Genomic DNA, 24,595 nt, shown 5'->3' with positions numbered 1-24,595 from the left:
AAAAAAAAAAAAAACAATGAAAAAATAAATATGAAAAGTTTTTCTGCTGAAAGCGAGGAGCAGCATTAAAACTTAAAATGAACAGAAATTATTACACATGAGGGGTTTACCTTCTCGTAATACCTCGCTCTTTACGCAAAAGTATTTTTAGTAGTTTCAACTATTTATTCTACGGCCTTTGTGATTCAAGGGTCATTCTTAAGGAATTGAGACAAAATTTAAGCTTTAGTGTAAAAAGCGAGGTATCGACGAGGGGTGAACCCCCTCATAAACGCAATAAAAACATTCGAATATAGAAGTTCGTTACGTAAGTCAATTCGCAAGTTACGTATATTTTTTACTAATGAAAACGTTCGTAAAAAAATAAAAGTTCTAGTTGCCTTTTTAAGTAATCAAAAAATTGGAGGGCAACTAGGCCTCCTTCCTCGCTTCTTTTTTCTCAAAATCTTCCCAATAAAACTATGAGAAAGCCATTTAGCCAAAAAAATTATTATGCAAATTTCGTTTTAGTTATTTATGTGCGGAGAGCCAAGATCAAACCAAGCATTAATTCAAAAACGTCCAGAAATTAATTAGAAAAATAAGTTTTTCTAAATGAAAGTAAGGAGCGACATTCAAACTTATCATGAACAGAAATTACTCCCTATATGAAAAGGGCTTTTCCTGCTCAACGTTGAGGTTGAAAAGCCTCTTTCATATAAGTTTTTTTAATTTTTTTTTGGCTAAATTTTTTATTAATTTTTTTTTGGCTAAATGGCTTTCTCATAGTTTTATTGGGAAGATTTTGAGAAAAAAGAAGCGAGGAAGGAGGCCTAGTTGCCCTCCAATTTTTTGATTACTTAAAAAGTCAACTAGAACTTTTATTTTTTACAAACGTTTTCATTAAAAAAATATACGTAACTTACGAATTAACTTACATAACGAACTTCTATATTCGTATGTTTTTATTGCGTATATGAGGGGGTTCACCCCTCGTCGATACCTCGCTCTTTACACTAAAGCTTAAATTTTGTCCCAATTCCTTAAGAATGACCCCTGAATCACAAAGACCGTAGAATAAATAGTTGAAGTTACTAAAAATAATTTTGCGTAAAGAGCGAGGTATTACGAGAAGGTAAACCCTTCAATGTCGCTCCTTACTTTCATTAAAAAAAACATGTTTTTTTATTTAATACTTTCAACGCTTAATATTTCTACTACAAAACCTTTTTAATATGGCAACATTGAGCTAATTGCGAAAATTTTGAAAATTTGTGCATGTGCATATTTTCAAAGTTGTAAATCTGGTTATTCCTAGTTAAATTCACGGATAAAATCTTTTGCTTAAAGTTGTAATTTTCTTGTGAGTATTGGTGATTCTTTGTATTTCTGTGATTATTTTACCATAGTTACACTTTAGACAATTGTGATTGCAGCTGAATGCTTCAGTTACCTGACCAGGGTTTACCTGGTCCCATCCAAAATTTCCACCCCCCCCCCCACTCTCAACCTCTAATTGGAATTCTCCCTAACGGGCAAAGTGTAACAACATATACACCAGGAGATCTCCAGAGAAGCTCAACCCAACCAATTGTTACTGCAAGCCATAACTCAATTCTGCCATCCCAAAGTTATATTATACATCCCAAATACCCATACTACTCAATCCCAACCTCAAACAAATTTTCTGCACTCAATGAAGAGAGTTACCCAGCATTAGGCCTACCCTCTTATGACAGTGATGAAGAGCTCAGAACATCTGTAAATCCAATGGAAATAGAAGGTATCATAATGCTTGAAAATGGATCAGTATTACCAAGACTAGGACAGAATCCAAACATTGGTATAAAAAGGAGAGATTTGTCCCCAGATAGTGAAAATGGTGTAAATACAAAGTGTAATCAAAGGAAAGCTGCAGCACCTCAAGTAGAATACACTAACAAGGATACACCAAGCTTCCCAGAGCAAGAACAATAGGCTATAAAGTATTAATAGAAATTGTAATTGCAGAAAATGGGAAAACATTTTCCCTGATCATGAAGTAGCAAAGTCAATCCAGACAACATTGAAAAATTCCAAATTTGAGCTTGAAGTTAAGAAAGAAAGAAAGAATATGTTCTTATATCTACAAGGGGAGAATGATAGTGAAAATATTCTTTCCATTAGCACACTCTGCAACATATCTGTAAAAACTAAATGAATCCAACCTACTGTAAGAGGAATAATTAAAGGTATCCCTCTTAACCTAACCATAGAGGAAATCAAGGAGAGCTTACAAGCTCCTACAGCTGCACAAGATGCTATAAGACAGAAAAGATATAATAAAGAATCCAAAAAAATTGAAGACAGTCTTGCTATATTAGTTGTATTTGAGGGTAGGACCCTACCACCAAATGTTTGGTGCTTTGGAAGAAAAAGGGAGGTATACCAGTACTATTGCAGAGTACTTCAGTGTCACAAGTGCCAGAAATATGGATACACTCAAAAGGAATGCAGAGCTAAAGAGTCAGTCTGTTTGAGGTGCTCAGAGAAACACCAATCAGGCCAGTCATTGAAAACAATAGACCCAGCAATTAGACAAAAATCATATTCATGTGCCAATTGTGGTTGAAGCCACTCATCAACATCCAACTTATGCCTGGTAAGACATCAAAACCAAGGAATCCTCCAAGTGGCTGAAAAACATCAAATAGGATTCCATGGTACAGGTAGCCTATAAAAGCTATGCAGACATTCTAAATAAGAAGAGATTACATAATAATCAGTTTAATCAGACCTAATCAAACCAAACTACTGAAAGACTTATTGCATCATCAAAAACAGAAGTAGCAGAAAGGTTAGTAATTTGTCTACTGTGCAGTGCAGATCTTATAAATTTATCAAGCCTAAGCTTACCAGCTCAAATTGAAAAACTTGGCAAATTGGTAAAAGAATTAAATTTAGGGGACCTTAATGAACAAAAGATTTCAAGTGTTTGTTTACTTATTAGAGCCTCATTAGGTAACCACCATGGCTCTTAAAATATTGTCTTGGAATGCTCAATCTATAGGAAAGGAAAAAAAAGGATATTATTCTTGACCATTGCCAGGACAATTCTATAGATAAAATATGTATCCAGGAAACTTGGCTACAACCCCATATAAGAATGAACTTTAGAAACTATAATTTTATCAGGAAAGACAGAACTAATGGCACCAAAGGAGGAGTCATTATTTGTTTAAAAAATAACATTCATTTTACTAGAATTGAGCCAAAAATCAAAGAAAACCTTCAATGGAATTTGGAAATTACTGGATGTAAAATGATTCAAGGTAATGGCAGTATTTTAAATATATTCAATGTTTACAATGCCAATGGAAGCAATCCCATTGTTGGAGACATAATGAAAAAACTACACCAATTGATCCCAAATAATGAGGACCTAATTATAGTGGGTGATTTCAATGCCCACAGTAAAGTATGGTGTACAGTAAGTGTGATTTGATTAACCCATCTGGAAGAAGCCTGGACAAGTTGCTGCTTGATACCAACATATGCCTAATAACACCTAAAGGACTACCCACCAGATGTAATCCCCTTTCTCAAATTGAAACTACAATTGACCTGATTATGACCAGTCCTAACATAGTGGATATAACATCCATTTGTATCCCATCTGAAACTTTACTATTTAGTGACCATTCTCCTATCCATTTGGCAATAGAGTCTAATAGACAAACCAATAGTAGATCATTTTCAGCAAGTCAAGGTAACAGATTCAGATTTCAGGTAAAAAGGGCTAACTGGTCCCATTTTAAAGACAATTTAAATGTAATTCCCATAAAAAATCTCTTGACTACAGATACCTTTATTGATGACAGAATCCTCCTATTTCAGAATAAAATATTAGAAATTGCAAAGACATCTATGCCATTTGCTGCAAGCACCAATAAGAGGGTAAAAAGCAGCATTTGGTGGAACAGAGAGTGTGCAGAGTCAAAAAAGGAATATAAGAAACAAAGCAGAATATATTTGGCTACAACTACTTTACCAAATCTGATGCAAATGAAAAAATCATATGCAAAATTTAAAAAATCAATTTCAGCTGCAAAAAGTAAAAGCATCAGAGATTTTATGGAGCACCTGGATTTCAAAACTCCAGCAAACAAAGTATATTCCTTTGTAAGACATATGATGAACAAGCCCTCCAAAAAGTAATAACCCACCTATGAATTACAACCACATTCCTCTTCTCACTGAAGCACAAAGAGGTGAAGCTAGCTTAGCTCAGCCAAACTATGGGTAAAATGGATCATGATACAACTGGAATCATTTGCTAAAACTCAAAGATCAACAGACTCTCCAGAAGAGAACTACATGAGCCATACAATAAGCCATTTACATTAGCAGAAATACAACATGTTATATCTTATCTTCCAAAAACTGCTCCTGGATCTGACATGATATTTCCTCAGTTTATTTCCAATCTCAATGATGAGTTATTGGCTATTTCCCAAAAATATGGAAAACAACAACTTCAATAATGATTCCTAAAGCCAATAAAGATAGCTCAAAGATTGAAAATCACTGCTTTATAACACTTTTGCCTGTTTTGGGCAAATTGTATGAAAGACTTATTAAAAGGAGATTGAATTGGGAAATAGAAAAAAGAAAGTTCCTCAAAGACGTCCAGTGTGGCTTTAGGAAGAATAGAAGTACCATTGACAACCTGGTGTGCTTTCAATGAGATGCTACTTATGCTATTCAGAACCAGCTAATAATGATTGCAGTATTTTTAGATGTTGAAAGTGCCTTTGATTCTCTAACCCATAGACACATTTTGAATGGTATTATTGAAAGTGGTATGCATGGAAGAATATTGAAATTTGTCAAGAGTTACCTGAAAGACTGGGAAATTCACATTAGAGTAGGAAATACCATATCTACCAGCACATTGAAGGTCAAAAGGGGTGTGCCACAGGGCTCAGCACTAGGACCTGATCTATATAACATCAGCATGTATGATATACCACTAGATGATGGAACATCCAGAGCAAGCATATTTGCAGATGATAAAGTTTTTTGGGTCACAGTGAGGTCACTAAAAGCATAAAAGCTGTATTGCAACAACTAGAGAATTGGGCAGTCAGTATTGACATTGATTTTTCCTTACATAAATCAAAGGTATGCTTATAAGTAGAAAAACTGCTATTAGTGCTCCAACATTGACTTTAGGGTGCAGGAAAATTGACTATGTTAATCAAATGAAGTTTTTAGGCTGTATTATTGATAGAAATCTAAATTGGAATCCTCACATAGAATACACCAAAGCAGCATGCATCAGAAGACTAAACATTACGAAATTATTAACAAGGTCCCTCTTGGGGTAGTAGAGTGAAATTCCAGATTGAGTTTTTATCAAAAGTATATTTGTTCAAAGCTTGAATATGCTGCAGCAATTTATCAATCAGCTCCACAATCAACCCTTAAAAGACTAGCCACAATACAGAATTCAGCTCTGAGGATTTCCTTTGGAGAAAGGAACACAACACCAATTCCATTCCTGCTATCAGAGAGTGGCCTGGAAGACCTTGAATCAAGAAGAAGTACTACAGTGTTAAAATATATCAAGAAACTATGGACAGCTGACAGAACACATCCAGTAAAATCAAGAATAGTAAAACCAGGTATCTTTGTCATAGACAACAGCCAAAAGCAACACAATCAGAAAAGTATTTTTGATAAAGCCATTGAACTCTGCTCTCAATTTGATTACTGTTTAAAAATAGCTGACATGCTAAAGGTCCCAGAAAACGTGCCATTATCTCCTTGGGAACTGAGTCATCTTGAGTGTGTAAATAATATTGGTGAAGTATCCTGGTTCAATCTTGCAATCAGTTTTAGATTACACATGGCCAACTTATATAGCGACTTTGTACATATATATATATACAGATGGATCAAAAATTCAACATGACACACCAGTTGGGGCTGCATTTGCAATCCCTAAGCTGCAAATTATAAATCAATTTAAGTTACCTGTTGAAACATCTATATTCCAAGCAGAAGTTATTGCTGTTAAGAAAGCCTTGGAATATATAGGAACCAATCTTCAAAATTATCCTAAGGTAGTTATATGTTCAGATTCTAAAGCCTCTATTGATGCCATCAGTAATGCAAATAGAAATAGGATGTCCATAATGGAAGTAATTGCTTGCTATTCTATGTTTGCATCTGTCTGTAAAAAACACAAAGTAATTCTACAATGGGTACCAGCTCATGTTGGGATTGATGGTAATGAAAGAGCAGACAGAGCTACAAAGCAGGCCACAAAAATGACAGGCCCCTTTACTGAATGTGATTCTCCTATGCAAGTTAAGATGATTGACAAACTGATAAAGAATCACAAGATTTTTTGGAGAGGATGAATATTGCACATATTGTAACAAAGAGAGAATTGCACATGTTCTTCTAAATTGTGATAATTATCAACATCAAAGACAAAGTTTTGTAAAGTTCCTTACTCAGAATTCTATGCAATGTAATATAAACCTTCTTTTGGGTGGAGTGGCTGACGAAAAACTTAGTATACAAATATTTTGACTAGTAGTTCAGTTTCTACAAAACATAGGAGTAGACAAGAAGATATAGACTAGTGTGTTATTTAAACTTGTCAGATGATGTGTATCAAGGCCAGACAATATGAGTGAAATGTTTAATTATTGATGACCAATTTTAGCTTTGGGAGGCAAATCCGCCTTTCCTTGTATTTTCAACCTTCCAGGATGATGTGTTTAGAACCATTGAATGAGGACCTAAGTGACATCTGCAGTCAAGAAAGGTCCAAAATCTGCTGCTGCTGCTGCAAGCTTTAAATTTAGAATCTAATCTATTCATTCACTCAAGTTTTTCTTTTATTATTTTAGACTGCTCCTTATGTAAGGGCATATACAAATTAATTTCTGTTTATTTTAAGTTGTAATGTCAGTCCTTACTTTCACTAAAAAAAACTTCTCATTTAATTTCTGACTGTTTTTCAATTCATTCCCGGAAACTTCCTCCTCTCCCTCCCATGTAAAATTTTCACTTGCAAATTACCCCTCAAAACTTTCCTTCCCACAGAAAATGTTCTCTGTTAAATCCCCCCTCACCCTGCCAGAAAATCTTTCCCATAAAATTTTCTGATATTTCTGATTAACAAATACTATATGTGAACCATGGAAAAATTGAACACATTAAACAAATGGACAAATTGCATAGCTTACAGCCTTTCCCCAGTGACTACAAGGGGTCATGGCATCCTCAACATTATAGCCAATGGGACCTTTCTCCTATATTAAATCAAATAGCTATAAAAAAAATAATGCAGATATTGGTAAAATTCTACTTTAGTGACTTTTGGCTATCTTGGAAAAGGGCTAGGTTAGGAAAATGAAACTTTTAGGGATGGGTCTACAGGCTAAAGTATATCCCAGGAAGATATTTTAAAGTACTCACCTTCACTCCTTCTCCCTCTAGAGGGCCCTGAAATGTCCTATTCGATAAGTCTATATCTATTGAAATTTGGACAAAACAACATTTTACTTCAGTTATCAGTTACCAGTTGCTTTTTCTCTGCCTTTAGTTCTCAAAATGCAATTCCTATTATTTGAGTAGAATTCTGAGCCATATCAATGTTTTTTTCAAAATTTAGGAAATGTATTGGCATATCTTTAGAACCTTATAAATTGGGATTGAGCAAAGTTATTACCTTAAATTGCATTGTCCAGCAAAATAAGGATTAAATCCTGTAGAATTGCTGGTTAGTGATGATGATGGTTGGACGTCTAGTGACCACTTCTTTGGTGAGAGAATTCCACAAATTCACTATTCTATAAGTGAAGAAGTTATTGCATAGTCTAGTGGCAGCTCTCCTCTGATATAGTTTCCGACTATGCCCCCTAGTTCTGGCAGACTGGTCAAGTTGAAATGTAAAGAAAACAATTTTGTTGTACTTCATTCAAGCAGAAGATCAATTTTGTAAGGTTTCACTTCTATAACACGCATATTTTTAAAGGTCATCAAAGGTCAGGACCCTCTAGAGGGAGAGGGAGTAGAGGTAGGTATTTCAAATTACCTTCTCAGAACATGCTTTAGCCTTTAGACCCATCACTGAAAGTCTCATTTTCCTAGCCTAACGCCTTTCCAAGATAGCCAAAAAGAATAAAAGAATAAACAAAAGAATAAACAGGCATAAAAAATTGTTTTCCCTGAAAAATATTCTTGAAGCTGAGTCAATTAACTAAATATTTCAAGTTTTTTAATTACCTTACCTTAATTCGCACTTCAGAGCGATAAGGTCCAATGGATCTGTGTTGCTCTGTGAGTGATGATGACTGACATCTGTTACTGATCTGGATCTTGCCAGCAGTATTTCCAGTTCCTGCATGACCACTCGCTATTCAGTGACTTCTTGAAAGTTATAGGTGAGGTTGCTGACACTGTAGACTTGGAGAGGGAATTCCAGTCGTTGACAAATCTTTCGGAGAAGAAGTTTTGACGCATTCTAGCGTTCACATGGCATTTAGGAAGTTTCTTTGAATGGCCTCTTGTATGAGATTGGTAGGACATATTCAGGTTGAGGAGACTAGATGTGTCATTAGAGAGTTTATGGGTAAGCAGCATATCACCTCGTCTGCGGTGGTACACCAGAGTGGGTAATTTGAGTTTTTTTTAGTCTTTCATCGTAGGGGAAAGACATTTAGTCTTTCAATCTTGAATGATTTTAACTAGAAACATATTAGTATATAGTTTAGATTGTTATGGTTATATTCTCACCTAATTTTACTCATTTGGCCCCAGTTCTATTCAGTTTACTGCTAAGTTCTTGTCTTTGCTACATCAATCAAGGAAAGTTTCACTTTCCTGAGGCATGTGGTTTTTTAATTTTTTTTTAAGGCTGTATAAGTTCTGTTAGAGCAATTTAATTAATCAGGTTCTATGTTTACAATCATTGCTACTTTATGTAGTAACATGACATTTTTTATGGTTGTGTATTTTATTAATTAGAATTTTACAAATAATGTGTTATAATTACTTTGTGATAACATATTTAATTTCTAGAAACACACTTAAGAAAATTGAATAAAGGAACAAAAAGAAGCTGTATATCAAAAGTATCTGAACCTGTGCAGAGTTTGAGACGTCTGAGGAAGTTTGTTTCTTAATGGAGAGGTCATTTACCTTGAAGCTATTGCCATTTTTTTCTTCTGTTGTGATTTATTTCAAGACTCATGTTTTTGCTGCATCAGACCCTTCTTACAGGAAAGCAATTCTGAAATGCCTGCCAATATATTGTCTCGTTTATATTGCTGTTTCAAACAGAAAGATGTCTAGTGAAAGGTATAATTTTTTTTCACTATTGATTTTGAATGGGTAAGGTTACACATAAAAAGAGGTTATTGGCTAGTTTGGCAATGTTTCTGCATGTTTAATCATGGGATTAGAGGAAATCTAGTGCCAATCAATGAAAAACATAGTAGTATGGAAAAAAAAAATTATATTCTAGGTTATTAAAATTAAGATTAAAGGTAAATGTTTCCTGTTTAAGCTACAAGGTGTTTTCATTTCAGCAAAAAATCTGCTGTAACAAAAAATATATACAACAAAAATAGTAAGAATTTCAAGAAATACTTACAAATAGTAAAGAAAACATAGTTGGAAGGGAGAAAAAATCAAATTAAAGATTTTTGGGGTACTTTTGTCTAATGCCGGAACAGAGGTGGGAATAGTCAAAGAAATCTATTATATTCCAGAACTTGACAGATAATCCTCATGGTCGTGATTGTTTGAAAAAAATAATGTTGTTCCTATATCACCTAGTCAAGGCAGCTGCACCATTTCTAATGCCTTTAATAGGTGGGATATGTGCAGTCAGTTCAGCCTGATTAGGCAAAACTCATTTTTTATCCAAATCATGCAAAGTACAAACAATGGAAGTATCAAACATCATGCTTGGGCCATTAAAAAGTATGTGCATGAATCACCTGATCAAAATTATTTTTGCTAGTGTTGGATTAGCAACCAGATCGCGTTTATTGTCATAACAAAAAAGCTATACAAATTAAAAGTATAAATATGCATACATTATGGAAGGTGAAAAGAAAACTTGAGAAATAAAATGTTTGTTTTTTTTGCATGTAGTCTTAGGTTTAAAAATTTGCTGAAACACCAATATTGTAGCAAGTTGTTATTTTTTTTTATTTTAGAAAAGAATGTACAGCAACTACATAGTTGCTATCAGGACTTCCTAAAAGTAAAATTTATGATTGAACAAAAAGTAGTAACTACAAATTTGTATACCAGAACTTTTTGAAAGCATAGTTGATGATTAAATTCTATGACTAGAATACCAATAATGACGTTTTTGCTAGATGACTTAATATTCAAAAATTTTCTATTGGATTATATAAGAAAGTCCATAGATTTCAGATATGAATGTAAATTTTGCATTTTTTGTGTTCACAGTAAATTACTAAATCAGTTAATTATGCAATAAAGTTATATGTAAACATTTCAGATCTGAATGTAGATTTTGCATGTTTTTGTAAATTATTAAATCAGTTAATTATGCAATAAACTTTTATGTAGACATCATGCTATCTACTCTTTGCTGTGTCTGTACATAGTAATGTGCATTTTACTCTGCAGATTGGATTTGCTCTTGCCTCAGTCATTAAATGTATCCAGTCACATTTAAACACTCAATAAATAGTGAGTAAAATATGTTTTAAAATGGTAGCTTGTCGTTGCTATTGTAAAAATTGAAATTAATAGATAAATTTGGGGAAGCTAGTTTCTCTTAATGCTTCAAGAAGTTTTTACTTTTCTTTGTAATAACATCTGATTATCTAAAAAAAAAAAATTCCGTTTTTTAATGAGAGATTTGTTGCTGAATCTCAGCAGTTCTTGAATTTCTGGGCACTTATTACTCAATTATCCAATCAAATTTATTTTTTATCAATGCCCCTCCCCCCTCCGGAGTTTTTGTAATTATTGTTTGTAATTACATCTTATTATCTAAATGCTTTTTTTAATGGGACTTGTTGGTGATGTTTAGAAAACAAAAATTATTATTTAACTCACGAAACCTTTCATATTAGATTTAACCTGAAGAAGAAGGAAGTAACTTCACCCTGTTTAGCTCTATTTTCCCTCTTTGTATAATTTATGACCCCTTGGCATATTAATAATGTTTATGACCAGGAATATAAGGCTTGTATTAAATTTGAAACTGTTTTTTAAAAGAAAGAAAAGCTCGCCCAGCATTATTCTGCTGGATGGATGTTATCTTGAGTGAAGAAACAAGATGACATGGAAAAGAGAATAAAAGTAAGAAGATGAGAAATAATTCCATTGAAACCTTGATAAAATAAAAGTTCTGACCCCCCTCCCTGGGTAATTTCGTAATGTTGTTTTTTATCAGTTGTAAAGTAAAACGACAGTTCTGAATTTTTACAGTTACTGACAACAGTAGAGAAATGTGGGAATTTGTCCAAACCAAACTGAGTTTTTTGGTTAAAGGTAGCACAACTGAATGTAAACAATTGTGTTGAACAGGATATAATTTCCTTGAAGAGCATAAGAGCTTCTAGTTTGAGTAGTTCAACCTACATGTTATCAGAAAAATCCATAAACTCTTATGGCAGACATTGCTTTCTGAGTGCTAATAATAACTGCTAGCAAAATGTGAAAATAATAGTAATAATTTTTCTAAACAATAGAACTAATAACTGCTAGCACATTGTGAAAATAACAGTAATAATGTTTTCTAAACAATAGAATCTTATAAACAACAGCAAACAATAGAAACCAATTAATAATAGCAACAATGACGATTAATAACCACTAGCACAAGGTGAAAACAACTTTCTAATCAATAGACAAAATGGGAAATAATAATAGTAAAAATGACAATTATGATAGCTAAGTGTTGCTAATAATAATAACTTTGGCTATAATGTAGGTGGGGATACTTATAATTTTTCTGAGAGTTTATATGAATTGATTATTCGACTCTAACTTGAATATAATGCTCCTATCGTACATATGATATACAAAGATAAATGTCATGCACCACATATTTCTCATAACATATACATTTATGTCTTACTCCTAGGATTTTTATAAGCCTTGTAAGTAGGGACATTCCTGATGATCAGAATTTTCACTGTAGCCCAAAGACCACTGGGTTTATTGTCTTTTTTAATTTCATGGTGACAGATTTAGTTGTTTTCCATGTTGGAAAGAGATATAACATACCATGGCAGGGTGCCAGTTGGGTTGGTTCAGGGACCAATCATCCCTATATTTGTTTACCTTTTTTTGTTTTCATAAAGAATAACTAACCCCTCTATATTTATTAAAATAGGTGTTTTATTTCTTCATTAAAAAAAAATCTTTGCCCCTTACCTTTATGTCTCCAAGAATTAGGATACGTGTTCAGTGGAAATGATTTTCTTATTTTGTACCTCACAAATCAAAAAGCTCTATGATCTCTGACATGTGGTGATAGTATTCGTGATTAATAAAGCCTCAATTATTTCATACTTCATAACACTTTTTTTTATTATTTAGTAAAGGGTTTTCAAAGAAAATAGCAATTGGATTGGCCCTCTCCAGTGTTGGTGATGCGTTTTTAGTTTGGCCAGATTTGTTCCTTCCTGGTATGCTGGCTTTTTCTCTGGCACATATGGTTTATATATCTAATTTTGGATGGAAGCCACTGTTTCCCAAGCTGGGGGTCATACTTTACTTTTTTGTATTTATAAGTATGCTTTCAACTTCTTTCTTAGTGTTTGGGGAATCCTTCCTGTTTTGTGTTGGATAAATCTATGCTAGCATTTTGTATCATCCACCTTTTGCAATATAAAAGTGAATTAATTTATTCAAAGAAGAAAGAATTAATCTCACTCCATTTGTACCATAGTTGTTCCATGCTCCATTTTCCCCTCCTTGCATAATTTTTTAATAATGTTTGTGGCCCAGTATATAGTGTTTATATAACATTTTGAAACTATTCTAAGAAAGAAAGAGAACAATTGGCAAGTTGAAACAATTCGTTATTATTATATTTCTTGTTGTCATTTTGAATTCGTTCTTGAACAGCTTTTGTTATCTCTCGATGGTCTAATCAGTTTTACTTTTGATTAATTATATTTCATCAGCCAAAGAATAAAAAATAACATTATAATGAATATGAAAAGTCAGTAAAAGTAATTGAAATGACTAAAGATAATGAATAAATAAAGGAAATTTTCTATAAACGGCTACACAGTATTTACAATATTTATCGCATTTTTTTTCATCATAGCTGACACGGTTTCTCTTTAGTTCGTCATTGGTGACTCTTTTGTGATGAAATCCATCTATATTAAGATTCTAGGGAACCCTGGTTGAGAAACCCTTTGCTATAAAACTTATTCAGTTTTAGAATGAAATATATCTGCTTGTTTATTAACTGTATAAAGGAAATTTTTGAAAAACAACGTAAAGTATACACTGTTAGTTTGGATTAATTTTGATATATCAGTCATCCGATTGTAAACTGAATGAGATGACATTTTGTTTTACTCATATTTGATGTAGGTTGGACCTTGGTTGACATAACAGACTTATTGGATGTAAGTATGACATATTGCAGATAGTTTGGACGTAGGTTGACATATTGGAAATATTGCACGTAGTTTGAACGTTAGTTGACATATTGGAAGTATTGGGCGTAGGTTGACATTTGGAAATATTGCACGTAGTTTGAACGTTAGTTGACATATTGGAAGTATTGCGCGTAGGTTGACATATTGGAAATATTGCACGTAGTTTGAACGTTAGTTGACATATTGGAAGTATTGCGCGTAGGTTGACATATTGGAAATATTGCACGTAGTTTGAACGTTAGTTGACATATTGGAAGTATTGGGCGTAGGTTGACATATTGGAAATATTGCACGTAGTTTGAACGTTAGTTGACATATTGGAAGTATTGCGCGTAGGTTGACATATTGGAAATATTGCACGTAGTTTGAACGTTAGTTGACATATTGGAAGTATTGGGCGTAGGTTTACATTTTGGAAATATTGCACGTAGTTTGAACGTTAGTTGACATATTGGAAGTATTGCGCGTAGGTTGACATATTGGAAATATTGCACGTAGTTTGAAGGTTAGTTGACATATTGGAAGTATTGCGCGTAGGTTGACATATTGGAAATATTGCACGTAGTTTGAACGTTAGTTGACATATTGGAAGTATTGGGCGTAGGTTTACATTTTGGAAATATTGCACGTAGTTTGAACGTTAGTTGACATATTGGAAGTATTGGGCGTAGGTTGACATATTGGAAATATTGCACGTAGTTTGAACGTTAGTTGACATATTGGAAGTATTGGACGTAGGTTTACATATTGGAAATATTGCACGTAGTTTGAACGTTAGTTGACATATTGGAAGTATTGGACGTAGGTTGACATTTGGAAATATTGCACGTAGTTTGAACGTTAGTTGACATATTGGAAGTATTGGGCGTAGGTTGACATTTTGGACGTATTGTACATAGTTTGGACGTACAGTGATGACAGTGGTCAAAAATATCTCTGAAGCATGGGCGCTCTGAAAAGGGGATGAAGATTTGCTAGGTGTTTTCCAGAGAAATTGCCTACGGATTGTTCTAGATTCAAACAGTAGGATATATGAAAAATGTGGTTTAGTACCGCTTTTCTATGTGAGAAAAGTTTAGTTGGTTTGGGTACGTTCTGAGGATGACGGATGATAGACTGCCGAAGATTGTCCCTTTCGGCCAACAGTCTAGGGCTAAACGGAAAGCAAGTCGTCAGATGGTTGGGGTGGGAGGATGTAATAAAGAAAGATTTAGAGGATATGGGAACTTCCTGGTAGGGTCTAAAGAGGGATGCTTTGAATAGATCAGGATGGAGGAGGAGTGTGCGTAGCTGTGTTGGCCTCAGAGGGCTTGATACTGCGGTGAGTTGTTAGTAGCAGCAGTATTTTGCTGTATTTCAGGTTTTAACAGCCGTATCATCTTTGGGGGGGGGGGGGGTTCCCTCTAGATATCGCTTTCTCCCGTAGATCAAATAAATACATTTTTGGGGGGTATTTTCATTTAAAAATGTTTCTTTTTGTATTACCATTAAAAAACTAAGTTTTTCTTTTTCTCACAGAAGTGACAATAGAAAAGGAAAATCGTAGGAATTTGGATTAAAAGTGTAACTAAATGGATTATGTTATTTGCGGTCAATGTGTGCGTCATTGTTTTTTTTTCTCATTGATGTTATGAGATTTCTATTTGGTGTTATGTTTTCTAATTTCAGTTTGTTATATTTTGTTACGTTTTTTACGATTGGCTTTTCAGATAGATAACTTCGGTATTTTGAAGCAATTTTGTTTTTATTCAGTATAAGGTATTTGATTGCGGTTTTGATCCAATATAAATTGACAGTAGTGACAATTAAAAAAGTCAAAATTGAGGAATGTAGGGTATTAATCGATTTGGATCCTTTGCAAGCATAACAAGAACTTTTAGATTCATTAGCAGCGAGTCAACAACTCATTGCCAAACACACGGAAGCTGTGAGATAGGTTCAAAAGCAAGGAATCTGGGTGTCAGGTATCAAAATGCAATTAGGCCTCTTGAAAGGAAACGTGTTACGTAAATAGTTAAAAAATATATTCGCAAATTTGATGGCAGGCCGTTAAGCCTCTACAAAACAAAAATCTTAATTTGCATTTCTTCTAAATTTGCATAAGGAGAAAATGTCACTTGAATAATATTCATCAACTTTCTTCTTGAATGTCCGTAGGTTTGTGGAGCAGATTACTCTTTCTGGTAAGTTGTTCCAATGCTGAACAACTCGGTTGCCGAAAGTCCATCGGCCCATATCCTTGTAAAAACGTTCCATACTCACTTCGTACTGATGTCCTCGGAGATGATTTTTATTGAACTGCACGATTCTCTGGGCTGGTACGTTATCATAGGCTCCATTGCAGAGCTTGTACATTTCAATAAGATCACCACGATGGAATCTATAGGCGAGGGTTGGGATTTCAAGCTTTCTAAGCCGCTCTTCGTAGGGAAGGAAGCGTAACCTGGGAGAGAATTTAGTTATCCTCCTCTGAACATTCTCGAGAGCATCTATGTCCTTGTTGTAATATGGTCTTGTAGAACAATGTCCATACTCAAGAATCGGGCGGACAAGGGACTTATAGAGCGTAGCAAGCATTTTGTCGTCCTCGCACGAGAAGTTTCTTCTGATCATACCAGCAACTCTGGAAGCCTTCTTGACGACAGCTTCATAGTGGCTACTGAAGTTCAGTTCAGAATCCACTAAGATGCCTAGGTCTCTTTCTTCTCTACTAAGAGTGAGTGCAGCGGAACCAAGAAAGTATGAGGACGAAAAGTTTTGTGGACCCAGAGTGAGGATATAACTTTTCTGGGTATTGATTTCCATGATCCACTTCTTCATCCAGTCATCGATTCGTTGGAGATCCGCCTGCAGGTGGTGAATGTCTTCACATGACGAGATGACGCGATAGAGCTTTGTGTCGTCCGCGTAGAGAAGGATGTCAGATTTGATGCCCTCAACTAGGTCGTTGATGTAGAGATTAAACAGAAGGGGGCCGAGAATTGACCCCTGGGGTACTCCGCTAAGAACTTCTTCTTCGGTATTGCTGAGACAACCTTCCACGCACACAACTTGCTTTCTGCCATTTAAGAAGTCCGTAATCCATTGAAGAAGACTGAATGAGGACCCGGATGAGGAGAGACCGTATTTCCTGAGCTTCTTGACGAGACGCTTATGGGGAACTTTGTCAAAGGCTTTCTTGAGATCCAAGTATATGAGATCAATCTGGATCCCCTTGTCGATGTTTTTCTTCCAATCATCTGTGGCACAAAGCAGTTGGATCTCTGCAGATCGTTCCTTAAGAAAACCAAACTGCTTTTCGGTAAGTATTTTTTCTCGTTTTAAGTGTTCTAGGGTGTGGTCTGCAATGAGAGACTCAAGTACTTTACACGTAATACAAGTGAGGCTTATCGGTCTGTAGTTTGATGGGTCTTCTCGTTTCCCACCTTTGTATATTGGGACGACAATAGCTTTTTTCCAAATAGTGGGAAGCTCACCGAGTTCAAGAGACTTTCTGTAAATGTAGACTAGTGGCTCTGTTATTACCGTTGCAAGTTCTTTGAGCAGTTTTGGATGTAGATTGTCTGGGCCTGTGGACTTGCTTGGGTTAAGTTCTCTGAGTTTTTTTTAGAACATCGCTATGGTTGATCTCTATCGGTCTTATCGAGTCGCTTAGACCCTAATTTGGTTCCTCGCGGCTAAAGTGGTCTTCGTTCTCAGGTTCCTGAGTAAAAACAGAAGAGAACTGGCTGTTGAGAAAATTTGCCTTGTCCATGGGGTCGTGTACCAGCTTTTGTTTCACGGGATCGTAAAGAGATGAGACTCCACTTTTGTTTTTCCTTTTGCTGTTCATGTGTTTCCAGAAACTTTTTGGGTTTTCTTTCAAGGAGAAAGCTAATTTACGTTCTCTAAGCTTTCCTTCTGTTCTTGTTGTTTTCCGAACCCTGTTGCGGAGCCTCTTGAATGTTTTCTCTCGGTCGTTACTTTGTCGATTACTTTTGTAGTCTCTCCATGCTTTTTGTTTTGCTTTAATCAGTTCAATTTGGGCCTTAGGTAATGCAACACGGGTGTATTTCTTGTGCATAGGAATAAATTGTTCTTCCATTGAGGCTACAATCTTAGTGAACCTTGTGTAAATGGTGTCTAACGACTCCAACCCACTGAATTCTTCAATCCAGTTGACATCCGAAAGCTCTCTTCTCATAGCAACGTAATCTCCCTTGTAGTAGTTACGTTTCAGTGCCACACATGTCCTCAAAACCTCCGTTTCCAAGCTAAACACAATTACCGAGTGATCCGATTTACCGATTGGTGACAACTGCTTAATATCTGATACCAGGTCTCCATCGCTTACCAGTAACAAGTCGAGGATACTTGGTGTGTCAGATCCCCGCATCCTTGTTGGCTCAGATATTAGCTGCTCTAGAAAATGTTCGTTAATAACGTCCAGGAATTTACTCGTCAAGCTTGCGGTAGATTCCGTGGTGTATCGCCTATTCCAGTCTATCTTAGGGAGATTGAAATCTCCTATAATAGCAAGCTTTTGGTTGGTGTTCTTAGCGAATGCTGCTATTTGCGAGAACAGAGCTTCGTCGGATGTGTCAGTGTTGTTGGGGCTATGATAACAGATTCCAATGAATTTGATAACAGATTCTTAATGAAGATCCACAGACTTTCTTTGGGCTCAATCGTGTCGGTTGACCTCGATATTGGATGCACGTTGATGCCTTTTCGACAATAGCAGACTATCCCTCTACCTGTATTCTCTTCCAGATTTTGTTCATACAGATAATAATCTTCGATACTGAGCTCTGTGACGGTAGGTAAGTATCTGTAGTTTTTTGGTTTAACTTCTACTATTGCCACAATATCCGGATTTTCCAGTTTTATAACCTGCTTTGCTTCCTCCATTTTGTTTAAGAGAGAGTCAGCGTTGAAATAGAGGCATTTTATTTTTTTTCGGAATCATTTGTATGGCTTGGGCCTTTTCCTCGTCAATTTTGGGGCTGTCGTTGGCTGGGACCATTTGATGGTCTCGCTTGTTGTCTCATTCTCTGGTTCCCGTTGGACCTGGAAAATTCCCTGGTAGTGCTTATGATATTTCTTATGTATGACTAGTTTATGCTAAAAGTATGATGTATCCAACACTGTTCAAATAACATAATGAGATTTAAAAAAGTTTCCCTGGGGGTCAAATTAAAGTGACAATTGTAATTTATAATAGATGTGTTGGAACTATTCACATAAACCTTTAAAAATTCATTTAGCACCCCTCAACCACAATTCGATACTGCTTAGCCTCTCCCGAGCTAATTTATTTTGATTATCATAATTACACCTTTGCCACGTCTTAACCAATGACGTCACTTGATAGAAGAATCCTTCCTTTTTTGTGTTATTAAGGCATGATGCGTCTTACTATGTTTGTTTTGTTATTGTTGTGTTATTATGTTATGGTATTTTTATTGTCATGTATGTTTTTGCTAATTTTTTTTTCTGTCCTTGCTTAAGAGGCTTCTGTAGCAATAAAAAATCAATGTGCATGAACTTTTATATTTTCCGCCACAAAATAAAGATTAATACGATAAACCATATCTAAGTAAATAACCTCTAAATATATATTGCACATAATCTCGACTTACAAACTTGTGAACAAACTGTTTTAATGGTAATTCAATCACAACCAAAGTGTGAGTCCCACATCGTGACGGTTAATATAAACTATTTATTAACAAAGCACATTTATATTGTAAAATAGAGATCTGCAAATAAAACGAATAAACTTGTGAACAAACTGTTTTAATGGTAATTCAATCACAACCAAAATGTGAGTCTCACATCGTGACGGTTAATATAAACTATTTATTAACAAAGCACATTTATATTGTAAAATAGAGATCTGCAAATAAAACGAATAAACTAAAAAACAGTTGAATATTCACAAAAACTAATTTGCAACAAAGAGAGAAAGCTAATTAGAGAGAAAAACTAATTTGCAACAAAGATTAATTTATTCTTCCTCGTTAAAATGTATTCTTCAATTCCTTTGGTTTATTCTTGTCGCTTTTTTTGGGTCAATCCCATTATTTCTTAATCAATTATTAATAACAGAAGTCAAACAACTCATGAATCAAGGTCATAAATCAACCTATTGCAGGCTTTGAGATGCTCCGCCATCCATTTTGACTATTCTCTTGTTTCCAGTTATTTCCATTTTGGTGACCGGACTTGATGATATTTTTATTGTTGCTGTCCCTGCATATGCTCTGTTACTTACCACAATGGCTTGGCGTGCTACTGCTAGGTATTTGACATCACCCAGCAGATGGCGCCTTATATCAGCCCTTGGATCAGTGCTTTTCCTTTTATCAGACGCTGTTTTGGGAGTTAACAAATTTTTAACGCCGATTCCCTATGGAGAGGTTCGTATTGTTTTTTTTTTGACAAATATGACAAAATACTGACGTTGCATTCAGAAAAAAGTCGAATACGGGTTTATTTCGCTTTTCTTAATGAACTATAACGCTTAGAAATTGAAGAAATACATGTGATTACATGTAAACTTAGATCTGACTTGATAAAGAACAAACTCGAAAATTTCAAAGATTATACGATCATTCTAATTCGATAACAATTAATGTAGTCTTAAATGCTTTCCATGAAATTCTTGATTAGTTGAGATAGAAAGAAACAAAAAAACGTTTTACGGTAATATATATAAAAATGAGTTAAAATAATGTATGTTTTAATTGCGTATGTAAAATATGACAATAAGCTGAGAACGGACTAAAACAAAAAGGAAAACACAGGTTTTAATGAACATTATTGAAAGATTTGTCTTTTATTCGATTAAGTATATTGTTAACTAGTTGAATGAATTTATAAAAATATTACAAAAAAGAGTAATTTCAAAAAGATCATTTTGACTCTCTGAAAAATATTGGAATTTTCAGCATTTTTTCACAACAAAAAATTTTTTACTTGAAAAAAATGAGTTAAAATTATATATGTTTGAATTGTTTACATAAAATTTTGCTATATACTGACACTGAATAAAAACAAAACCTATTTTTTAATGGAAATTCATTCAAAAATGTTTCCTTTTCTCAATTAAGTATTTTGCTAACAAATTGAAGGAATTTTTAAGAATGATCAAAGAGTATGGTTCAGGAATATGAGATATTTATTACGTCAAGAACTGAGATCAGATACTTATTATTACCATAGTTTTACTAATTACACTAATTAAATTAATTACTCTTATAGTAATTATATGCAGATTTAGCCAGAAAGGAAAATGTGATCTGTTCTTAAGCTATTAGTTTCTAAAACAAAATACAATGAATTAAATAAGTATTGCTGATGTCAGTTATTTTCTTTTACTCAATTTTCTTTAAGAAAAACAGAAAAAATTTTCTTCTTTTCTATGACACGACTCATTAGAACTCCCTCTATATTACGCTGAAAAAAATGCCAGGTGTCGCCAAACGCTGTATGGCTTTGATAATCTTTGTTTCAACTATTTTGTTTAATCTTTGTTTCACAGTATTTTCAAAATGATCATTTTAACTCACTGAAAAATACTGGAATTTTAAGCAATTTTTTTTAGACATTTCGTAGGAAGACATGGAAGACTTGTATGTCAGGCATACAAGCCATGCTTCACTTAATGACCATGCTCTGGGGTTTTGCTCCGTAGAATTTCCATCTTTTATCGTTATGGATTAGATATAGACGTCTTCTATCTTTGTCAATTACCAGAAAAATTACCTTCTTCTATCAAAACTTGGCTTCACCATATAATTCCAAAGTATATTGTTGTTTCTTATGTATTTAAGACATTAGTTATATTTGCGCCTCGGAAACTTCTATTTCGTCTACTTTCCTTTCCTATTTTTGTCTTTTCGAGCTGAATGCGTTGGCATCTCGATGAAAATTGCATCATCAAGTGTGGCAAGTCAGAGAACGTTTTTCAGTTTCCAAGCCCCTATCCACAAGCTCGCGTAATTTTGTATTTTTTTTCCCCACTTGAAGAATGATCATGGAAATTAAAGGTCTAGTACAGTTTTGGAGTAGTAAAATAGATGGCGCCACAACATGGTGGTGTTTTCTGGGATTTGGTGACTAAAAACACTACAAAGAGGAAGAAAAGCTATCAATTAAAAATTCTGATTTAGCAAATCGGTTTAAAATTATAAAAAGTATATTTTGTGCTTCCCAGTTTCAGAGGCAGTATATGATGGAGAGGAGAAATGTACCTGAAGGGTAAACAAGTGTCTTATTGCCTAAATTTTTGTCTTCCTTGAACCTTCAAATAAATACCGAATTTTTCTGGGGGGGGGGGTTCAAAGGGAATCTATAATGTCTATTTATTCGCTTGAATAGCTTTGGATTAAGTCTGTTATACGGAGACTAGGTTCCTCTAGTTGCAGAATTTTTGTCTGTTCCTCATGACAGATGATTTTATTAGCGGCACAAATTTTGGAAAGGTTAGGGAGGGGCATTATGAGGGCCGTTAGGAAATTTCCCAGGATATGGTTACGAGTACCAACAGGTGCTTTGTTTTCATCGAAATTTGGGAATGTAAATACTTTTTAATACCATCTTGTTTACGAGGGGGCTGAATTTTTTCTGTTCTTCATGAGAGGTTATATTATTATACTTAGTGGCACAAATTTTGGAAAGGTCGGGGAGGGGCATTATGAGTGCTGCTAGGGAATTTCCCAGGAGACGGATACGAAGACTAGCAGGTGCTTTGTTTTCATAAAAATTTAAATGGGAATATTTATCATTTTCTTAATCATAAACACTTTTTAATACCAGATTGCTTACGAGGAAGGATTGACACCCCCCCCTCCGTACCATCGTCCTTGGTAGACATTCTTATAAAAAGATATTTCTTCGAATAATTCATCCAGAAAACTATGGAATTGCTGTCCTATAGTTATTTTTAATAGTTTAGACCCTCCCCCTCCAAATTTTATTACGAACATAAACTATTCCGTTTCTAAAGAAATCTATCTCCTCCTTATCTCCTACTCTTTACGCGAAAGGTTGACTTTAGTATTTAAAGAACAACTGCCGAAGCAGCAGTGCATTCATAAATGATTTTAGCTTAGCACTATAAAAATTTGACATAAAGAGTGGGGACTGTGGTGGAGATAGCCACCTCAAATATGGAATAAATTCTGCACGTTTTAAATTTTAGTGTCGCTCTTTCTTTTTATTTGAAAATAACTTTTTTTTAGTTCAACTTGAAAATCAAAACCTCCCAAATTAGCCGTTTTTTTCTTTAATCATCGTTACATAAAAGTCAAATTAAAAACGAACATGAATTATTTTGTATATGGAAGAGGGCCACTGTCCCCTTAACTGCTCACTCTGTAGGGAAATTTCCCCCCCCCATTCCAATTGCTTAACAACGAGCGCTATAACACAAGAGCATGTTATAATAAAAGTTTTTTCCGTGCATTAAGAAGGAAATACTTATTTATTTGTATCTGCTTTAAACAATACAGTTTTCAGTTTGATGATTGTGAAATAAAATCCTTTTTTTTCAATTAGCTTTGCTTAGTACTCTAAAATACTGTCAATTAAACATTTGTTAACTTTCAGATATATAGCAAGGGATTGCGGGTGGTGGCAGCACTAATCGATTATAGCTCTTTGTTGTTTAGGTTTTAGTGATGCCGTTAATTTTATTGGAAAAAAAAAAATTGGGGCGGTATTAAAGCTTGGATTTTATTTCTGATTTTAATTTATAATACTATTTTAAAATTTCAGTTTCGGCTGCACTGCTTAAGGAACTGGTGCACATACGTATTTAAGTGACGAAGGACGTTTTTTTTTTTAAAGGACTGACTTAAAGGACGAAGGACGTTTAAGACTGACTTAAAACGTGTATATTTCGCTTGATCAATAAGAAACCCTTCTATGTTAGGATATTCAGTTCAGATGAGACTTTAAATCAGCAAATACGGTTATACTAATCACCCAGGCTTCCCTTTCTATTTGAGATTTACGTTTTGTCCGAGTTAAGCCAATGGATAATTTGTTTTTTCCCCTTTTTAGTTCATAGTAATGATGACTTATTATGGAGCTCAATTATGCATATCACTTGGCACCTTTGAAGTAGTGTTGAAGAAGCAGAAATAGCACTGCTTGCTATGTTTTTGGGAAGCAGCCTCATTCCGGAAGAATTGTTTTTTCTCATGGACATTTAATCATTTTGCTGGTTTTTATTATTAAATTTATGGGTAGTTTATGTGGTATTACGGGTTGAAATATGGGTTGAAGCAGAAATAGCACTGCTTGCTATGTTTTTGGGAAGCAGCCTCATTCCGGAAGAATTGTTTTTTCTCATGGACATTTAATCATTTTGCTGGTTTTTATTATTAAATTTATGGGTAGTTTATGTGGTATTATGGGTTGAAATATGGGTTGAAGCAGAAATAGCACTGCTTGCTATGTTTTTGGGAAGCAGCCTCATTCCGGAAGAATTGTTTTTTCTCATGGACATTTAATCATTTTGCTGGTTTTTATTATTAAATTTATGGGTAGTTTATGTGGTATTATGGGTTGAAATATGGGTTGAAGCAGAAATAGCACTGCTTGCTATGTTTTTGGGAAGCAGCCTCATTCCGGAAGAATTGTTTTTTCTCATGGACATTTAATCATTTTGCTGGTTTTTATTATTAAATTTATGGGTAGTTTATGTGGTATTATGGGTTGAAATATGGGTTGAAGCAGAAATAGCACTGCTTGCTATGTTTTTGGGAAGCAGCCTCATTCCGGAAGAATTCTTTTTTCTCATGGACATTTAATCATTTTGCTGGTTTTTATTATTAAATTTATGGGTAGTTTATGTGGTATTATGGGTTGGTATTATATGGTTGATATTATGGCATTTTGTTGATAGTTTACATGGTAGTTGTGGTAACTAATTGGATTAACGACGCTTTTTA

At 34.5% G+C, this 24,595-nt stretch overlaps 1 protein-coding gene across 3 annotated transcripts; it reads left to right on the top strand.

Moving 5' to 3' along the window:
• Window positions 1-1,222: 1,222 nt before the first annotated feature.
• LOC136025442 (lysoplasmalogenase TMEM86A-like) lies at window positions 1,223-24,345 on the top strand. Of its 3 annotated transcripts, none has more exons than XM_065701486.1 (5): window positions 1,223-1,342; window positions 9,061-9,339; window positions 12,574-12,662; window positions 19,836-20,053; window positions 23,703-24,345. In XM_065701486.1, exons 2-5 carry the CDS (start codon window positions 9,164-9,166, stop codon window positions 23,784-23,786), a joined length of 567 nt encoding a protein of 188 aa, XP_065557558.1. In that variant the 5' UTR covers window positions 1,223-1,342; window positions 9,061-9,163; the 3' UTR covers window positions 23,787-24,345. The 3 variants fall into 3 exon arrangements, with proteins under 3 accessions (XP_065557558.1, XP_065557545.1, XP_065557552.1); XM_065701473.1 differs by having other exon boundaries at window positions 12,574-12,767; XM_065701480.1 differs by lacking the exon at window positions 1,223-1,342 and adding an exon at window positions 8,638-8,654 and having other exon boundaries at window positions 12,574-12,767.
• The last annotated feature ends 250 nt before the right edge of the window (window positions 24,346-24,595 follow it).

The sequence above is a fragment of the Artemia franciscana genome, chromosome 1, assembly GCF_032884065.1.
Source record: "Artemia franciscana chromosome 1, ASM3288406v1, whole genome shotgun sequence".
NCBI lineage: Eukaryota > Metazoa > Arthropoda > Branchiopoda > Anostraca > Artemiidae > Artemia > Artemia franciscana.
The sequence above is the reverse complement of the archived record's forward strand: the minus strand, read 5'-3'. Positions and strand labels throughout refer to the sequence as shown.